This window comes from Ranitomeya variabilis, chromosome 5, assembly GCF_051348905.1.
Source record: "Ranitomeya variabilis isolate aRanVar5 chromosome 5, aRanVar5.hap1, whole genome shotgun sequence".
In the NCBI taxonomy this organism is placed as follows: Eukaryota; Metazoa; Chordata; class Amphibia; order Anura; family Dendrobatidae; genus Ranitomeya; species Ranitomeya variabilis.
The window spans coordinates 333343099-333361666 of NC_135236.1; the positions used below are offsets into that span (position 1 = coordinate 333343099).

At 42.9% G+C, this 18568-nt stretch overlaps 1 protein-coding gene across 4 annotated transcripts in view; it reads right to left on the reverse strand.

Annotated features, from left to right (window-relative positions):
- The window catches only part of RELN (reelin), a 1394857-nt gene that overhangs the window by 56013 nt on the left and 1320276 nt on the right, over positions 1-18568 (reverse strand). The window contains exons 53-59 of one of the 4 annotated variants that reach the window (XM_077264737.1): positions 15968-16145; positions 15098-15273; positions 14848-14951; positions 13942-14184; positions 13026-13198; positions 9225-9298; positions 8695-8856 (exon numbers count right to left, since the gene is read on the reverse strand). In XM_077264737.1, coding sequence (XP_077120852.1) covers positions 8695-8856; positions 9225-9298; positions 13026-13198; positions 13942-14184; positions 14848-14951; positions 15098-15273; positions 15968-16145 — 1110 coding nt within the window. Of the gene's footprint in view, positions 1-8694; positions 8860-9224; positions 9299-13025; positions 13202-13941; positions 14185-14847; positions 14952-15097; positions 15274-15967; positions 16146-18568 lie in introns of all 4 variants that reach the window. The other 3 variants (XM_077264736.1, XM_077264735.1, XM_077264733.1) reach the window with 3 other exon arrangements.

Sequence of the window (18568 nt, forward strand, 5' to 3'; positions counted from 1 at the left end):
GGGCAAACAGTGTTTAGTGTTTTATTTCAATAAAATACTTAATTCTGCATGTATGTGTGTTTATTTAACCCTTTACAAACTATAGGATTAGTAATAGATAGGTGTCTTATTGACACGTCTCCATTACTAATGGGCTTAATGTCACCTTACAATACAAAGGTGACATTATCCCCTTATTGCCCCATATGCCACTACTATAGGGCAGTGGGAAGAGAGAGGCTAAGTGCCAGAATTGGTGCATCTTAGGGTACCGTTACACAAAACGATTTACCAACGATCACGACCAGCGATACAACCTGGCCGTGATCATTGGTAAGTTGTTGTGTGGTCGCTGGAGAGCTGTCACACAGACCGCTCTCCAGCAACCAACGATGCCGAAGTCCCCGGGTAACCAGGGTAAACATCGGGTTACTAAGCGCAGGGCCGCGCTTAGTAACCTGATGTTTACCCTGGTTACCATCGTAAATGTAAAAAACAGTACATACTCACATTCCGGTGTCCGTCAGGTCCCTCGCCGTCTGCTTCCCGCACTGACTGACTGCCGGCCGTAAAGGAAAAGCTTTTACTTTCCGGCCGGCAGTCAGTCAGTGCGGGAAGCAGACGGCGAGGGACCTGACGGACACCGGAATGTGAGTATGTACTGTTTGGTTTTTTTTTACATTTACGATGGTAACCAGGGTAAACATCGGGTTACTAAGCGCGGCCCTGCGCTTAGTAACCCGATGTTTACCCTGGTTACAAGCGAACGCATCGCTGGATCGGTGTCATACACACCGATCCAGCGATGACAGCGGGAGATCCAGCGATGAAATAAAGTTCCAAACGATCTGCTACAACGTACGATTCTCAGCAGGGTCCCTGATCGCTGCTGCGTGTCAGACACAGCGATATCGTATGGATATCGCTGGAACGTCACGGATCGTGTCGTCGTAGCGACAAAAGTGCCACTGTGAGACGGTACCCTTACAGATGTGAAGGAATATAAACCAGCTCACCCGTGATGCATATGCAGCGCCCCAGAGTCCTGGTCGTTGCAGTAATGTCGCTCTGCCACTAAGGGGAGTGATGTTACGTCTGATTGCACTAAAGGAGTTTCTCTGACCAGGTAACACTCACACTACACTTCACACTCCGGCCACCAGGGGGGGTGGTTCTATCTAGTAGGCCACTCCTCACACTCTGGTAAAACTGGGGGTTGGACAGGAAGAGGGAGAGAGAAGTAACTGGAAAGAGCTAGTGAGAGGACCTGTCAGGGATGGGATCCTGGCAGACTCCTAAGAGCAGAACTAACCAGTGAACAACGGGAATACAGTAAAGAGGAATTAGGACCAGAAGGAGTCGTGCTGTTAGACCGAGGCAACATCCTTCTGAGGCGCAAACAGTCGGTGGCCGGAACGCCGAGCAAGTAAGAGACTCTAAGTACTACTGCAAACCACAGCCGGACAGCCAATTATAGGTTGGCTGTCTCACACAAATCACCTAAGCAGACAACGGAGGCAGCTGTGGGAGAGGGGCGACTCTAGGGTCCCGGAAGAACTCCAGGCCTACCCCGTCATATGGGTGCGTCCTACCATATCATCTGGGGGACGGAGAGAACGAACATCAGAGACAGACAGACTCAGTTGTGAGGACTATCCCGGGAGCTCAGCAGGGAAGGACTACAACACACAGCGCTAGAAGGTAGACACTGATTCCCACCTGTAAAGAGAACTCCTGATGTGCCTTTGGACCGGCCGGTCTCTGACAGCCCTGTTGACAGCGCTCTGGACTGAGGATTCTAAAACCTTCAGTAAAGAGGTAAAGAGACTGCAACCTGGTGTCCTCGTTATTTACTACGACCTACACTGCACCGCAATATCACCACCATTTACCACAACCTTTCACTGGACGCCCCTCAGCAGGGTCACGGACCGGGTCTAGCCACCGTGACAACCCCAAAACAGAGACTCAGAGGCCCGGTGCCGGGTACCCCTCGGCCCTGCGGCAGTGGGGGCGCTCCACATAAGCTGAATTTCGGGAGCACAGACCCGTTGTGTCCAGGCTTGTAGAATCCAAAAGAAGAAAATGTCCAGCTTCACCGAATCCGTGAAAAAAAGTTTTCTTTATTCACAAACTTAAATATGGAGGATACAAACTTCAGCACAAACCATATAGGTACGAATTTCAACGCGTTTCTGGAGACTAAGCTCCCTTAATCATGACATGTGGAGCTTAGTCTCCAGAAACGCGCTGAGATTCGTACTCATATGGTTTGTATCCTCCATATTTAAGTTTGCGAATAAAGAAAACTTTTTTTCACGGATTCTGTGAAGCTGGACATTTTCTTCTTTTGGATCTTACAGATGTGCATTTTCTGGGGTGGCTGGGGGCAGATGTTTTTAGCCAGGGGGGCAGGGCCGTATTTGCCACTTGAGGGCACGTGCCTAGGGCATGACGATGCGGTGGGCGGCACCTGAGCAAGGTTTTTTTTAATTTATTTAAGTCCTAGGTCACCGACCGACCGCCCCCCCGCCGCCCGCCTGCCTGCCCGCCCGCCTCCCACCCACCCTCCTTGAAGACGTCATACTCACCCTGCTCCAGCGCTGCCTGGTCTCAGCGTGTGCAGCTCGTCCTGAGTGAGCAGTCACGTGGTACCGCTCATTAAGGTCATGAATATGCGCATATTCATGACCTTAATGAGTGGCACCACATGACCGCTCACTCAGGAAGAAAGTGCTGCGCTGGGAGTCGGGACAGAGCCAGAGGGATGTGCAGCGCAGCAGTGCGGTGTGGTAAAGGTGAGTATGAGGGACGGGGGGACAGGGGATGGGGGGGATGAAGGAGGACGGTAAGTCGAGCCATGCAAGATGGGAGCAGGAGCGTTGAGAGATGAGCCATGCATACAGAGGGGGGGTGAATATGAGCCATGCATACAGGAGGGGGTGAATATGAGCCATGCATACAGGAGGGGGGAATATGAGCCATGCATTCAGGAGGGGGGTGAATATGAGCCATGCATACAGGGGGGGGGAATATGAGCCATGCATACAGGAGGGGGGAATATGAGCCATGCATACAGGAGGGGGGAATATGAGCCATGCATACAGGAGGGGGGGAATATGAGCCATGCATACAGGGGGGAATATGAGCCATGCATACAGGAGGGGGGGAATATGAGCCATGCATACAGGAGGGGGGAATATGAGCCATGCATACAGGAGGAGGGGAATATGAGACATGCATACGGGAGGGGGGGAATATGAGCCATGCATACAGGAGGGGGGGAATATGAGCCATGCATACAGGGAGGGAATATGAGCCATGCATACAGGAGGGGGGGAATATGAGCCATGCATACAGGAGGGGGGAATATGAGCCATGCATATGGGATGGGAGGCAGATGAGCCATGCATACAGGAGGGGGGATATGAGCCATGCATACAGAAGGGGGGATATGAGCCATGCATACAAGATGGGAGGGGGGCATTATACAGTATTGAGCATCATGTGGGGTCATTATACAGTATGGAGCATCATGTGTGGCCATTATACAGGATGGAGCATCATGTGTGGCCGTTATACAGTATTGAGCATCATATGTGGCCATTATACAGTATGGAGCATCATGTGTGGCCATTATACAGTATGGAGCATCATGTGTGGCCATTATACAGTATGGAGCACTGTGTGGCCATATTTTTTTGGTTATAATTATTGTATATGAAACAGTGTGATCAGCAGTGCTAAATGGGTGTGGTTGGGACGTGGATATGGGTGTGACTAATTATGAATGGGTGTGGTCAGAGGCGTGGCCTAAAATTTGCCACGGCGCACTACGCGCGCCGCAAACTTTATGGCTCTTTCCCTTCAAAAGTTGGGAGGTATGATACCGCATTTGCCGGATCACGGCAAGTGCCGCAAATCCCATAGGGAATGAATGAGGCCAAACGCAGTGTTGCCGTAAGTGATCCGTTACGCGGCAGATGCGGAAAAACTGCCGGATCTGCTGGAAAAGGCTACTTTCACATCAGCGATTCTTGCCAAAGTCATTGCCGATACTGTCATACTCACCAATGGGGGAGGCAGCACTAAAAGTGCCTAGGGCAGCAGAAACTCTAAATATGGCCTTGTAGGGGGCCAATAACCATGGTCCCTCTGTAGGCTATTAATATCTGCCCTCAGTCATTGGCTTTCCCTCTCTGATGCAGAAAATTGTGCGGGAGCCCACGCCATCTTTTTCCGTGAAAACATTCTTTTATTAACCCCTTTACGCCCAAGGGTGGTTTGCACATTAATGAGCGGGACAATTTTTACAATTCTGACCACTGTCTCTTTATGAGGTTATAACTCTGGAATGCATCAACAGATCCTGGTGATTCTGACAATGTTTTCTTAAGACATGTTGTACTTCATGATAGTGGTAAAATTTCTTTTGATATTACCTGTGTTTATTTGTGAAAAAAATGGACATTTGGCGAAAATTTTGAAAATTTTGCAATTTTCCAACTTTGAATTTTTATGCCCTTAAATCACAGAGATATATCACACAAAATACTTAATAAGTAACATTTCCCACATGTCTACTTTACATCAGCACAATTTTGGAACCAAATTTTTTTCTGTTAGGGAGTTATAAGGGTTAAAAGTTGTCCAGCAATTTCTCATTTTTACAACACCATTTTTTTAAGGACCACATCACATTTGAAGTCATTTTGAGGGGTCTATATGATAGAAAATACCCAAGTGTGACACCATTCTAAAAACTGCACCCCTCAAGGTGCTCAAAACCACATTCAAGAAGTTTATTAACCCTTCAGGTGTTTCACAGGAATTTTTGGAATGTTTAACAAAAAATGAACATTTAACCTTTTTTCACAAAAAAATTACTTCAGCTCCAATTTGTTTTATTTTACCAAGGGTAACAGGAGAAATTGTACACCAAATGTTGTTGTACCATTTGTCCTGAGTACGCTGATACCCCATATGTGGGGGTAAACCACTGCTTGTGTGCATGGCAGAGCTCGGAAGGGAAGGAGCGCCGTTTGACTTTTCAATGCAAAATTGACTGGAATTGAGATTGGACGCCATGTCGCTTTTGGAGAGCCCCTGATGTGCCTAAACATTGAAACCCCCCACAAATGACACCATTTTGGAAAGTAGACCCCCTAAGGAACTTATCTAGATGTGTGGTGAGCACTTTGACCCACCAAATGCTTCACAGAAGTTTATAATGTAGAGCCATAAAAATAAAAAATCATATTTTTTCACAAAAATGATCTTTTCGCCCCCAATTTTTTATTTTCCCAAGGGTAACAGAAGAAATTGGACCCCAAAAGTTGTGCAATTTGTCCTCAGTACGCTGATACAACATATGTGGGAGTAAACCAATGTCTGGGCGCATGGCAGATCTCGGAAGGGAAGGAGTGACATTTGACTTTTCAATGCAAAATTGGCTGGAATTAAGATCGGACGCCATGTTGCGTTTGGAGAGCCCCTGATGTGCCTAAACAGTGGAAACCCCCAATTCTAACTGAAACCCTAACCCAAACACACCCCTAATCCTAACCCTAACCATAACCCTAACCACACCCCTAACCCGAACACGCCCCTAACCCTAATCCCAACCATACCCCTAACCCCAACACACCCTTAACCCTAATCCCAACCCTAACCACACCCTTAACTCCAACACACCCCTAACCCTAATCCCAACCGTAACCCTAACCACACCCCTAACCCTGACACACCCCTAATCCTAATCCCAACCGTAAATGTAATCCAAACCCTAACTTTAGCCCCATCCCTAACTTTAGCCCCAACCCTAACCCTAACTTTAGCCCCAACCCTAACCCTAACTTTAGCCCTAACTCTAACTTTAGCCCCAACCCTAACCCTAACTTTAGCCCCAACCCTAGCTTTAGCCCCAACCTTAACCCTAACCCTAACTTTAGCCCCAACCCTAACCCTAACCCTAATGGGAAAATGGAAATAAATACATTTTTTTAATTTTATTATTTTTCCCTAACTAAAGGGGTGATAATGGGGGGCTTGATTTACTATTTATAGTGGGTTTGTTAGCAGATTTTTATGATTGGCAGCTGTCAAACTAAAAGACGCTTTTTATTGCAAAAAATTACTTTTGCGTCTCCACATTTTGAGAGCTATAATTTTTCCATATTTTGGTCCACAGAGTCATGTGAGGTCTTGTTTTTTGCAGGACGAGCTGACATTTTTATTGGCACCATTGTTGGGCACGTGACATTTTTGATCGCTTTTTATTACGATTTTTGTGAGGCAGAATGACCAAAAACCAGCAATTCATGAATTTCTTTTTTTTTTTTGGGGGGGGGGCGTTTATACTGTTCCATGTTTGGTAAAATTGATAAAGCAGTTTTATTCTTCGGGTCAGTACGATTACAGCTATACCTCATTTCTATCATTTTTTAGGTTTTGGCGCTTTTATACGATAAACTATTTTATATAAAAAATAATTATTTTTGCATCGCTTTATTCTGAGGACTATAACTTTTTTATTTTTTCGCTGATGACGCTGTATTGGCGGCTCATTTTTTGCGAGACAAGATGACGTTTTCAGCGGTACCGTGTTTTTTTTTATATCAGTCGCATGGTATTCCACATTTTATTCAGCGGTATAATAAAGCGTTGTTTTTTGCCTCGTTTATTTTTTTTACGGTGATCACTGAAGGGGTTAACTGGTGGGACAGTTTTATAGGTCGGGTCGTTACGGTCGCGGCAATACTAAATATGTGTACTTTTATTGTTTGTTTTTTTTATTTAGATAAAGAAATGTATTTATTGGAACAATTTTTCTTTATTTAGGATTTTTTTATTTTTTTTTACACATGTAAATATTTTTTTTACTTTGTCCCAGGGTGAAACATCACTGTATAGTGTCAGATCGCTGATCTGACACTTTTGCAATGCACCGTGTCAGATCAGCGATCTGACAGGCACTGCAGAAGGCTTGCTGGCGCCTGATCTGAGCAGGTGCTTGCAAGCCACCTCCCTGCAGGATTCGGAAGGAGCCCCGCGGCCATTTTGGATCCGGGGCCTGCAAGGAGGAGGACGGAGGAGACCCTCGGAGCAACGCGATCACATCACGTTGCTCCGAGGGTCTCTGGGAAGCACGCAGGGAGCTCCCTGCGCTATGCATGCTTCCCTATGCCGCCGGAACACTGCGATCATGTTTGATCGCAGTGTTCCGGGGGTTAATGTGTCAGGAGCGGTCCCTGACCACTCCTGGCACATAGTGCCGGATGTTAGCTATGATAATCAGCTGACACCCGGCCCCGATCGACCGCGCTCCCCCCGTGAGGGCCCATACCACCTCGACGGGATAGTACGCAAGATGTCAGAAAGGGGTTAAATACATACAGGTCCCAAATTTTACACACACATACTACTAACTGTATTAGCCTCTGACATATATAAATCTAACTGTTCTGCAATGGTTTACTGTATGTAAACCATGTCTCCTATCCTGTCGGCTTCTGCAATCATCTTTCAGAAGCCGACAAATGAATTATCGGCTATTCTGCTATCTGTCTCTCTATGAAATATAAAGATATATATATATGTGTCACCTGACATGTGTGTATGTATATATATATATATATATATATATATATATATATATATATATACCTATTCTATGTGTATATATGTTATTTATCTTTTATATTATAACCTGTCAGTGTGTTTTTTTACATTAACCGCATATGAAATGCTGTTTTTTCAAAGGACACCAGTGCGGAAAAATCGCACAGCACTCAGGATTTGCCTAAATTGCCCTTTATAAATATCTATTTTGAAACCCCTAACCATTTTTGAAATGTTCTTTATTATAAAATACCCTACTCTTCTCCTTATACAGCTAATCACTCTATGTGATTTTTTACTTTCTTTCTCGTGATGTTTCATTTGAGGGGAGTTTCAAATGAGACACCATTAGGAGGATGGCCCTGCAATCACGCTTCTCTTCTATCACCCCTCCTGAAACAGGACATCATCATGGGACTGTGCTGCATTCACTTATCACAGGTTCTTTCATAATGGCCTCTGATGACATATGGAATGAATAACCTTGACAGAAGCTGTGGGAGAGATGACCGCAGCAGTGGCCTTGAAGATGATTAATTTCAGGGAGGTGATAAAATATGTGGGGCAGAGCTGCTGTCATTCAGTCTGCTTCTGTGACCGCCCGTAAACAAATTGTCATCACGGGGTCGTGCTATTGTCATTCACCCTGCTTCTACCACCGACCCTTGTTTCAGAGGAATAATATGTGAGCCGGCGGTAACGGAAAAAAAGTGTGCCAATAGACAGAACTGTGCTGTGCAGCTCCACAACTGATCACATCCGGTCATTGCTGGCACTGTGAACAGCTAATCGGTAGGAGCTTGGGTGTTACACCCCCATCAATCTGATATAGATGGCCTAATCCTAACAATAGGTGATCAGTATAAAAGTACTGGACAACGCCTTTAAGGGCTGATGTCTGGCCATTTTACAACAGTATTATTTGCACTTTGCAAAAGTTTCCTATTAGTATACTCTTGAAAATAAATTCCAACGTTTTGCTGGCAACTTCTGTAAAATACCAAACAAGTGGAAATCCTTATTATGCTAAAATATTACAAAAGAAAAGTAATCACAGGAGAATTATTCTTTTGGTATTCTATGACTACTGCATACCTGGAGGAAACATAATCTGGAAGTTGCAGCGTTACTCTTTTCCAGGCTGAGCTGTTGATGGAGTTATAGACTGTAGCTTCATGGAACTGGAATGGAGAGCAGCCAATGCTATTTGATGAGGAAGGAAGACACTGTGTCTGAATCAGCTGCCACAAATCCGTTCTGCTTGAAATAATAAACAGAAGAAAAGGTCAATTAGAGAAACACGATTCTAATGGGAGGTTTAAATGGGTGCAAACATATTTTACACAATGCAAGTCGAGCATACATTTAATAGCCAATTGTGACTAGAAAATCTTTGAAAGTTGCCTTGTCAGTATTTCTCTTGCGGACCCATTTTTGCACATGCAGAACTGTGCAAAAAATGTAGGCAGGTGTGGAAAAAATACTGGAAAGTAACAATGCTTTAAAAAAAGATGTATTATATATGGGGACCAGCTTCAGCAATGAGTTCCAATATAATTATTATATGACTTCACCTTGGTAACTAGCACATCTGTAACAATAGAATGAAATATTTCCTCTCTTACCTGGCATCCTTTGTATACTCAAGCATAACTGAATGAAGATCAACACATGAATTTGCTTCACAACCAACCACAATCTGAAAAAAAAAAAGATAAATGAAGGATGTATGGAAGAAAACTAAATAGCAGAGTACAGGGAAATGGAAAAAGCAAGATGCAGTGGATATAACAATGTAATGAAGATCAGCAATCTTTACATAACTTTGCAAGTCATAGCCTGTAAACACTTATATATAAGTCGGCATTCTGTTGTATGAAGCAGATGTCCCCGTAATACCCTCAATATAGTGTAAACTGTTCTTTGTTTATTGGGAATTTCCTATTTTTACATTTTTTCTTTAAAAACTGGTAGAGGAATTTCTGACAAAAGCCATTATCACATACTCAGATGGTTTGTGATAAATGCTAGCTTGTAAGGGGTTAGATTTCATGAGTTCCCACTGACAAAATAGGGGACTCCAGTCCCTCATACCTTTACAATGGATAGAAGAGACTTCAATGCTGTGGTGGTCAAGCATGCACCCTACTGATGATTCAATGTGCAGCGCCCCAGAGTCCTGGTCATTGCAGTAATGTCGTTCTTCCACCAGGCGGAGTGATATTACGTCTGATAGCAATAAAGGAGATCTTCCTACCAGGTATCACAAACCATACACCACACTTCACACTCCAGTCCACCAGGGGGAGCCTTGCTCCTATCTACTAGTGCACTCCTCAGAAGGGTAAAACTGGTGGGCTGGATAGAAAGTTAGAGAGAAGCTGGCTGGGCTTTGCCCAGGCAAGACCTGTCAGGCAGACAGGGGGAAAAGGAGGAACATCGGAGCTGCAGACAGAGGGTCCCTGACAGGGGTGGGATCCTGTCAGAGGCCTAGATAGCTAGAAGGCTACGTAGCTGCGCCTGCCTCACATGCGGCAGCATCCTAAGAAAGGACACGAAGAGAATTGTGTTGTAGAGGGTGAGAAACGAAGTCAGAGCACAAGGAGATAACACCAGAAGGAGTTCTGCCCTGTATAGGCTGCCTCCTTCTGAGATGCGTAGCCGGTGGCCGGAACACCGAGGGAGCAACCGTCTCCAAGCCTTGCTCCAGAGACAGGCAGGGCAGTCAATTCCAAGTTGGCTGCCCTACCTTAATACATAAGAAGACATGGTGGCAACTTTTGGGGGTCGGGGCGTCTCTAGGGTCCCTATAAATAAGCCTCAGGCCATCAGTCATACGGGTTTGTCCTATCCACACCATCTGGGGGACAGAGAGGAAGAAATAACATCTAGAACATCTACAAGAGTTGTGAGGACCTTACCGAGAAGCTCAGCAGGGAGGGACTACAACACACAGGCGCTAGTAGGAAGGCTACTGATTTCCACCTGGATCAGGGGACTCTGGATTTGCCTTCAGACCGGCCGGACTCTGCATACTCTGTGGTCTGTACCCTGGACTGTGGATGCTGAATTCTTCAGTAAAAGGTAAAGAGACTGCAACCTTGTGTCCTCGTTATTCCTTGCGCCTTACATCGTCCACCATCACCACCTACACTTCTGGGAAGCCCTGGGGATACACTTCACCTGTGGGAAGGTATACCATCTAGCCGCCATAACATCACCCCAGCGGACCCCTAAGCAGCGTCAGTCACACTGACTGAATACCACAGGTGGCGTCACGAACTTCCCCTTTAAAGACCTTTCCCCAAATCATAAAAACTCTTTCCTTTATTGGACGTCCCTCAAAGGGCCACGGACCAGGTCGGGCCACCGTGACATCCCCACTGAGAACCGAAGGACCCGGTACCGAGTACCCCATTGCCCTTAACGTGGGGGCGATCCAAATGCATATGGCTCTGAGAGTATTAGCCAACTGATCCCAATATTCAGTCACTACCAATCTAAAATGTATAACGTGTCAAGTGTATAAGTGATCAATATTTATGGCTGGAATACCCCCTGAAATATGCTTTAATATGACTATGCTAAGATCAAAAGTCTGAAGAAACTTTACACTCAAGATTAAAAGAAAAAAGTGGTTCATTAATTATGCATCCAGACAATAATAGTTGAACGTTTTCGGTCCTTAGTTGGACCTTCTTCAGAACAAACTATTTCAGCAGTGTGGATATCTTCTTAATTATATTGTCTCAGTGGGAGATAAAAAGTGCCTGTTGCCTGGGTTTGATGCATATGGGAACTGAGTGGCCACGTGGTATGTTAAAGGGAACCTGTCAGCTGAATTTGGCGGGACAGGTTTGCGGTCATATGGGCGGGGTGTTCGGGTGTTTGATTCACCCTTTCCTTACCCGCTGGCTGCATGCTGGCCGCAATATTTGATTGAAGTTCATGCTCTGTCCTCCGTAGTACACGCCTGCGCAAGGCAATCTTGCCTTGGGCACGCGCAGTATGCTTTGCCCATCTGCGGGCAAAGCCGAAAAGCATTAGTGCGCATGCGCCGGCGCACTATGTCCCGGAAGTATTTCACTGTGTTCCGGGACATAGTGCGCCGGCGCATGCGCACTAATGCTTTTCAGATTTGCCCGCAGATGGGCAAAGCATACTGCGCGTGCGCAAGGCAAGATTGCCTTGCGCAGGCGTGTACTATGGAGGACAGAGCATGAACTTCAATCAAATATTGCGGCCAGCATGCAGCTAGCGGGTAAGGAAAGGATGAATCAAACAACCGAAAACCCCGCCCATATGACCGCAAACCTGTCCCGCCAAATTCAGGTGACAGGTTCCCTTTAACCCGGGTTCTGTACTGTGTGTCCGATAAGAGGAGTCAGCGCTTCTGTTTGCTATGAGCTGTGTCGCTGTGGGTCTGCGCTGTATGCAATAAAATGCAACGCAGCTCACAGCAAACAGAAGCGCTGACTCCTCTTATCGGACACACAGTACAGAACCCGGGTTAACATACCACGTGGCCACTCAGTTCCCATATGCATCAAACCCAGGCAACAGGCACTTTTTATCTCCCACTGAGACAATATAATTAAGAAGATATCCACACCGCTGAAATAGTTTGTTCTGAAGAAGGTCCAGGTAAGGACCAAAAACGTTCAACTATTATTGTCTGGATGCATAATAAATGAACCACTTTTTTCTTTGAATTTTGAGTGCCAAGTTTCTTTAGATTATAGATTACGGGCCGGATACCCTACTTGTGCACCAACAGCATTTCAACAACGGAGTGCCGTGTTTTTCTTATATGACGTATATGCTAAGATCAAAAATTGACCAGTAGCTTTGGGGGCATTAATCATTTAGCACATCCACATTCACAGTCAATGTCAAGTGTTTATGAAAATCAAAGTGTTTCAAATATGATAGAACAGTAAAATGATTTTATAGGATATTATATGTTATAGAAATAGAAACTGGAAAACTACATTTATAAACTATAACGATTGTGTCCTCCTTTGATTACTTCAGTCACTATTCCATCAAATTGTTCCTACAAAACGTATATAATAATGACCCTCTATTATTTGACACTGTACTTTAATTTTCCCTTTAGAGAATACAGTATTTCCTATGAACTAGTCTTCTAATCTTCAGTTCCTTGAAAGATAATTCTAGATTGTAACTACCGTAATATGGCTTTCTAAGGAGAATGTTCATCTTTAAACCCCATTTTCTTTAACAGCGTACTGTACTGATTGATATATAGTGTACATATATCGGTTCTTATGACAATGAGTTCCAGATTATGTCCATACTCTAGACATAGAGTAAAACAATAAAACTAATCGGCACAGAATGTTAGACCTTAATAAAGAGTTAAAAGATGGGTACATATACATATGGCGGAATATAAACCTTACCTTGAACTGCATCATATAGCCAGGTTGTATAATGAGTTCCCTGGAGGACAATATATTGTGTGTTTTGTCATTCTTTTTGTTTGGCCAATACAAATGAAATGATGGGTTGCCACAAAAACCAGCTGTTCTTACAGCATTTGGGTAGAAACTCCAATGTTCATCATGAGACGTACCTTCTAGTAGGAGAACAAGTATTAATGATATTTAGATTTCACGGGTAGTTTTACACTAACCTGAAAATATACTAAACAAAACATTGTTTATAACATCAGATAAAATGTGTTCTATTTTTCATGCATAATAATTAATATTAGCAATACACCAAAAAAGTGAAGAATGGTGATTGATGGTATAAGAAAAAGCAGTAGAATGTTTAGTTTCTTTGAAAAGTCCAGCACTCCATTAAAATCTAACTATTTATTGATGCACAGTACATGTCCATCTTAGGTGGTCTGGGTATTACTGATCTTCCTGGACTATGAATTGAGTGCTAAACTTGGATAGAATTTCCTATTTCCAGTAATTTTTAAAGGGTTTGTCCAGCGGTAGGGCACAAGAATTCAGTCAGTTTATGTGCCTGCAGACTTGTGAATACTAACACCAAGCAGGATTCCCCGATGCCAGAGACAGGAGCAGGCGGGCACATGACCGCAAGTATGTGATTTGCATACATACGGTCACGTGCCAACTAGACATGAGTGGCCTCGCTCAAGACAAGGTTATTGAGGGAGCCTGGACACATCTAATTGAAATGTGGTTGGAAGTTTGCAAATCGCATACCATGTGCTCATGGCGCTGGCACAGGAGAATTCTCATAGCATGCACTATGAGGATTCACAAATCAGCAGTCATATAGAGTGACTGCTGACTTGTACCCTAAGACCAAACAACCCCTTGAACATATTTATAAACATACCATCATCAAATGTGTCAACAAGCTGACTCGGGTTGATTTCAGCTCCTCCAATTAATATGTTATCAAGGGCCCACTGAGATCGATCAGGACTTGCGACCACATAACCGTTGCTGATAGTAAAGGGCTGCCACCATCGCAAGCGAGTTGTGTTGGTTTGGGCATGATCTGGAATAAGTATGTAATCATAGCGAACTGCCATGTATTTTTGGTAATCCATCTCATGAAGCAGTGTCCAAGAGATCCCTACAAAGAGATAAAAAATACCTATAATTGTTTCATTGTTAATTAGAATGCACCTCAGCCACACTGTTTTCATGTGAAATATATGTATATACATGGATTATAAGGATATACAAGTAATACTGTTTTAGATGAATGTAATAAAAGTTAACCTAATTCAGGACACTATATGAGATCTCGCTTGTTTGGCTGTTCAACGTATAAAAAAAAATACTAAGGTTTAAAAACTGAGAGGTTGCTTCAGTTCCTGTTCCTCTCCTCTCCATTGCCATGCAGTACTCAAAAGGGAAGCTACATCTGAGCATGGAATCTCATTCAAAGGAAGGTCCTGTTACTGTGCTGGTTAATTTACTAGATATTTCATATATTTGAAATACACAGCATCGTTTTAAATTGTATATATTTTGAATTGCAAAATTAATTCAAAGGTTTATTTTAAATTTCATATTTGCAGTTAGGAAATATTTTGACCTCCAGATTTTTTTCTGAGCTAGATGGACTTGTGACTTTTTAAAAAATTTACTTTGGAACTACAACCAGCAAATCGGAGATATTTTATCTGGAAATTGGCCAAAAAATATCGTACATAAGAATTAATTAATTTCTGCTAACTTATTGAATATTATCAGATGCCAACATACTTTCATTTAGTCAGTAAAAGCCTACCTCCATCAGTCGAATAATCTAACAGAACGCCTTCTTTCCTACATGTTGGTTTATGGCAAGATGTTATATTTTCACTGCCAATTCTTGCCCAATATTGAACAAACCTAGAAGAATAATATTTATTTAATGTATCAGTCGGTGATATAATGCATATATTTATCGTCTACTGCCAGTGATACAATTGTTATTATGGCTCTATATAATTATTTGGTGTCAGTACATAATAGCATTCAATTTTACTGAGCCTTACTTTGCTCCCCTTAAATCTAGATCCTGGGTGACTGTTTGCCGAATGGCAGATGACCAAAAATAAAGGGCGGTGTCCTCAGCTAGGATTCCACAATCAGTGCATGTTTTTCCACCCTCCATAGACAGCCAAGAATCAGGTTTGAGTTCATCATTGTCAAAGCGCTCCTTCAGAAATGTCTGTAAAGCAGAGCATTTGTTTTACAAAGGTCAGATTAACAAATATCATGAGGCACAGAATTATTTAACATATGGCGAATTAAAGGGAATTGTCAAACAATTGTCTATCATTATTTCCTATTATATACCATGTTATCTATTTTTTTTTAAATATTTCCTAAATATTGAAGTTTCCACCCAGACCACTGATCCTCACAATAACCTGACACCCCGTTTCATAAAGATCAGTGTCAGCAGCTATCACCTAATAAAAACAGGAGGCAGATAACACAGGATCCCCTACACAGGTGACAGAGCATGCCCAGATCATTGCCTTAAAGAAGTCAATCACTTATCTACAGTTTCTGATGTGGCTGCTATGAAGCATGTCTCTAAATGTTGAAAACAGAGCAGACGCTAAGCTGCCTCCATGATCAGCCACTAATTCACACGTTAGTACTCTTTTTCTCCATCCTTAACGTCCCATTGGTCACACCAATATTTTGCTCTAAATTGCACAGCTCACTTTTTTATTAAATTTCGTGCATTTACAAATACTCCTATTCACATATCTTAAATTTTATTGAAAAAATGTCTAATAGAAACAAAAAACTTGGCATGTCATGTACATGTATTTTATTTTTTTACACTTTGAACAAGATTTTTGGTGACCTTTCTACTACTACGTCTCCACCAATAAATGTATGGTGCTCACCTTTATAGGATGGGACAGATAACAGTTTGGCCCAGAGTATCCTGGATCACAAATGCACTGCTCTTTCAAGCAATCCCCATGACCATTACAGTTGTCCAAGCAGCCAGGTCCAATGTATAAATTATCAATTCCCCACTGCATATCTGAATACTTCTGGTAAAATCGAAACCTGACAGGACTATAAGGAAAAATTGTGTTAAAACAGGGCAACAGAAGAAATTGCAATACTTCAGTAAATAGCAGAGTTTTGGGTGGTGGAAAAGGAAAGTCGATGCCAACAAGTCATTCAGCTTTATTCAAGCCTTTTAAATACATGACTAGGACTACAAATCAAAACTGTCATTGACACACTTATAGTAGCAGCCTAGCAAATTATTTTTGCACATACGTGGTGAAAAATGTAAAGAGATGAACAATTTCAATGTGGGTCTCATTATAAAGAATATAATTGGTTCAGAGTGATACATAAAACAAAAATGATATCAATGAAATCAAATACAATCAAATAAACCATCTGAGAGAATAATTTCAGAAGCAAAACAAAAATTAAATATTAATAATCATATACATATTGTAAGATACCCCACTTACTCATCTGCTGCTTCTTGTTAATTCATACACAGCTGTTCTCCGTGTCTGGCACATGGCCGGTGTGCCGGACACACCATGCTGATATCATTTGTCCCGATGCATCGTCATATAGCCAAATGGTAAATCTCTCTCAGAATGATACACCAGACAATTTTCTACCCTGAAAAATCTCCATAAACAGCCATCCCTATGAAAACTATTAGAACTTCCCTGGAAAGAATACATTTAGTAGAAACCTGGCCCTTAGGAGGGGTTATTCATATGTCCTTTTTGAGTCACTATGTGGAAGCGGCTCCCACTATGGTATGTATTATATTTTCAGCAAAATTGGCTTCCCTTTCTGATAACAGCTAGATGTCAGACCCATGTAGACAGACTAATGTTTCTTATCAAGGTACTGTTTCCAAAATGTATACCCTTTAAAGTGAACCTTTCATGATCCTGAATGCTGTTAACCTGCAGATTAATCTGCAGGTTAACAGCATTCCAAAGCCGTGCAGTTGCCGCACTGACAGCACTTCTATTAGGAGGAAATTAACTTTATATTTCTCGGCAGTCTCTGGCTTTCAGTCACAGAGGTGCAGCTTCAGTCACCGCTCAGTACATAATGAGCAGCAACAGTAACCACGTCCAGGCACTGACTAACAGCATTCTGCACTTAAGGAACTGCTAAACAGTCAGTAAGTGCTGCTGCATGGTTACAGTTACCACTCACTATGTATTGAGTAGTGACTGACGACGTGCCTCTATGACTGAAAGCTGGGATAAAGTTCATTTCCTCCTGGCAGCTGCATGGCTTTAGACCTGCAGAATAACCCCATAACTGCAGGTTAATAGCGTTTGGGGACATGACAGGTTCCCTTTATATCCTCACAATGAATCCATACCTAGGACATTCACAATGAACATGAATAGCCCATCATAATGGAGCTGTCAAAAATGAAAGACACCTTCCCATGCAAAAGCAATCACAATGGAGTTTCCACATGTGTGTAACAGGATCTAATGATGAACATAAAGGATGACATGCAAATTTGTGAGGCGTTCCATATTTTAAAAAAATATTTAAAAAAAAAAAATTAAGGTAGATATTGGTTTGCACTGTAACTTTGCAGCGCTGGGGTCCTGGGGTCCTGGGCTCAAATCCTCCCCAAGGACAACATCTGAAAGGAGTTTCTATGTTCTCCCTGTGTCTGCCTTGGTTTCCTTTGGTTGTCTGGTTTCTTCCCACAATCCAAAGACATACCGATAGGGAATCTAGATTGTGAGCCCCAAACATACAGTGATGATGATGTATGTAAAATGCTGTGGGATTAATGGCGCTATATAAGTGAGTAAAATAAATAATAAATATAGGAATTTGCCTATCCTTCATATTTATTTCATTAGAGCACTTATCTCCTAAGGATATGTGCCCATGATGTGTTATCCCAATTGTAGATATTAATTGGTTTATTAACTTAAAGGGGTTGTCTGGTCCAAATCGATAAGTCAGCAGTCACTTTGTGTGATTTGCCAATTTCTGACCCGGGACGGGGCCCATCTAGTGGGTGTACAGGTGTATGGAGCGAGGCCGTGTCGACTGGCCGGGAGAATAAGTAATGCATACTGTTGTGAACTCTATTTCTAGGCTCCCTCTAGTGGTCACAAGCGGTACTGTGTAGTGTTGTCTTTCTGCAGGTTGGCTTCATCAGCTGGTTCGTTATCCTTGGTTGGTTTTCTATTTAGCCCACCTGGATACTCAGTTCCTTGCCTGCTATCAATGTATTCAGTGCTCTTCAGATTCCGTGTGTCTACCTTGCTCCCAGTCTCTCCAAGACAAGCTAAGTTTTTGTTTGATCATTTTTTGATTATCAGTGTTCATTATGTTTTTAGTCCAGCTCGCTAAAATGTGATTTCTTCGCTTGCTGGTTGCTCTAGGGGACTGAGTTTCTCCCCCCACACCGTTAGTTGGTGTGGGGGTTCTTGAAATCTCAGAGTGGATATTTTGTAAGGGTTTTTTACTGACCG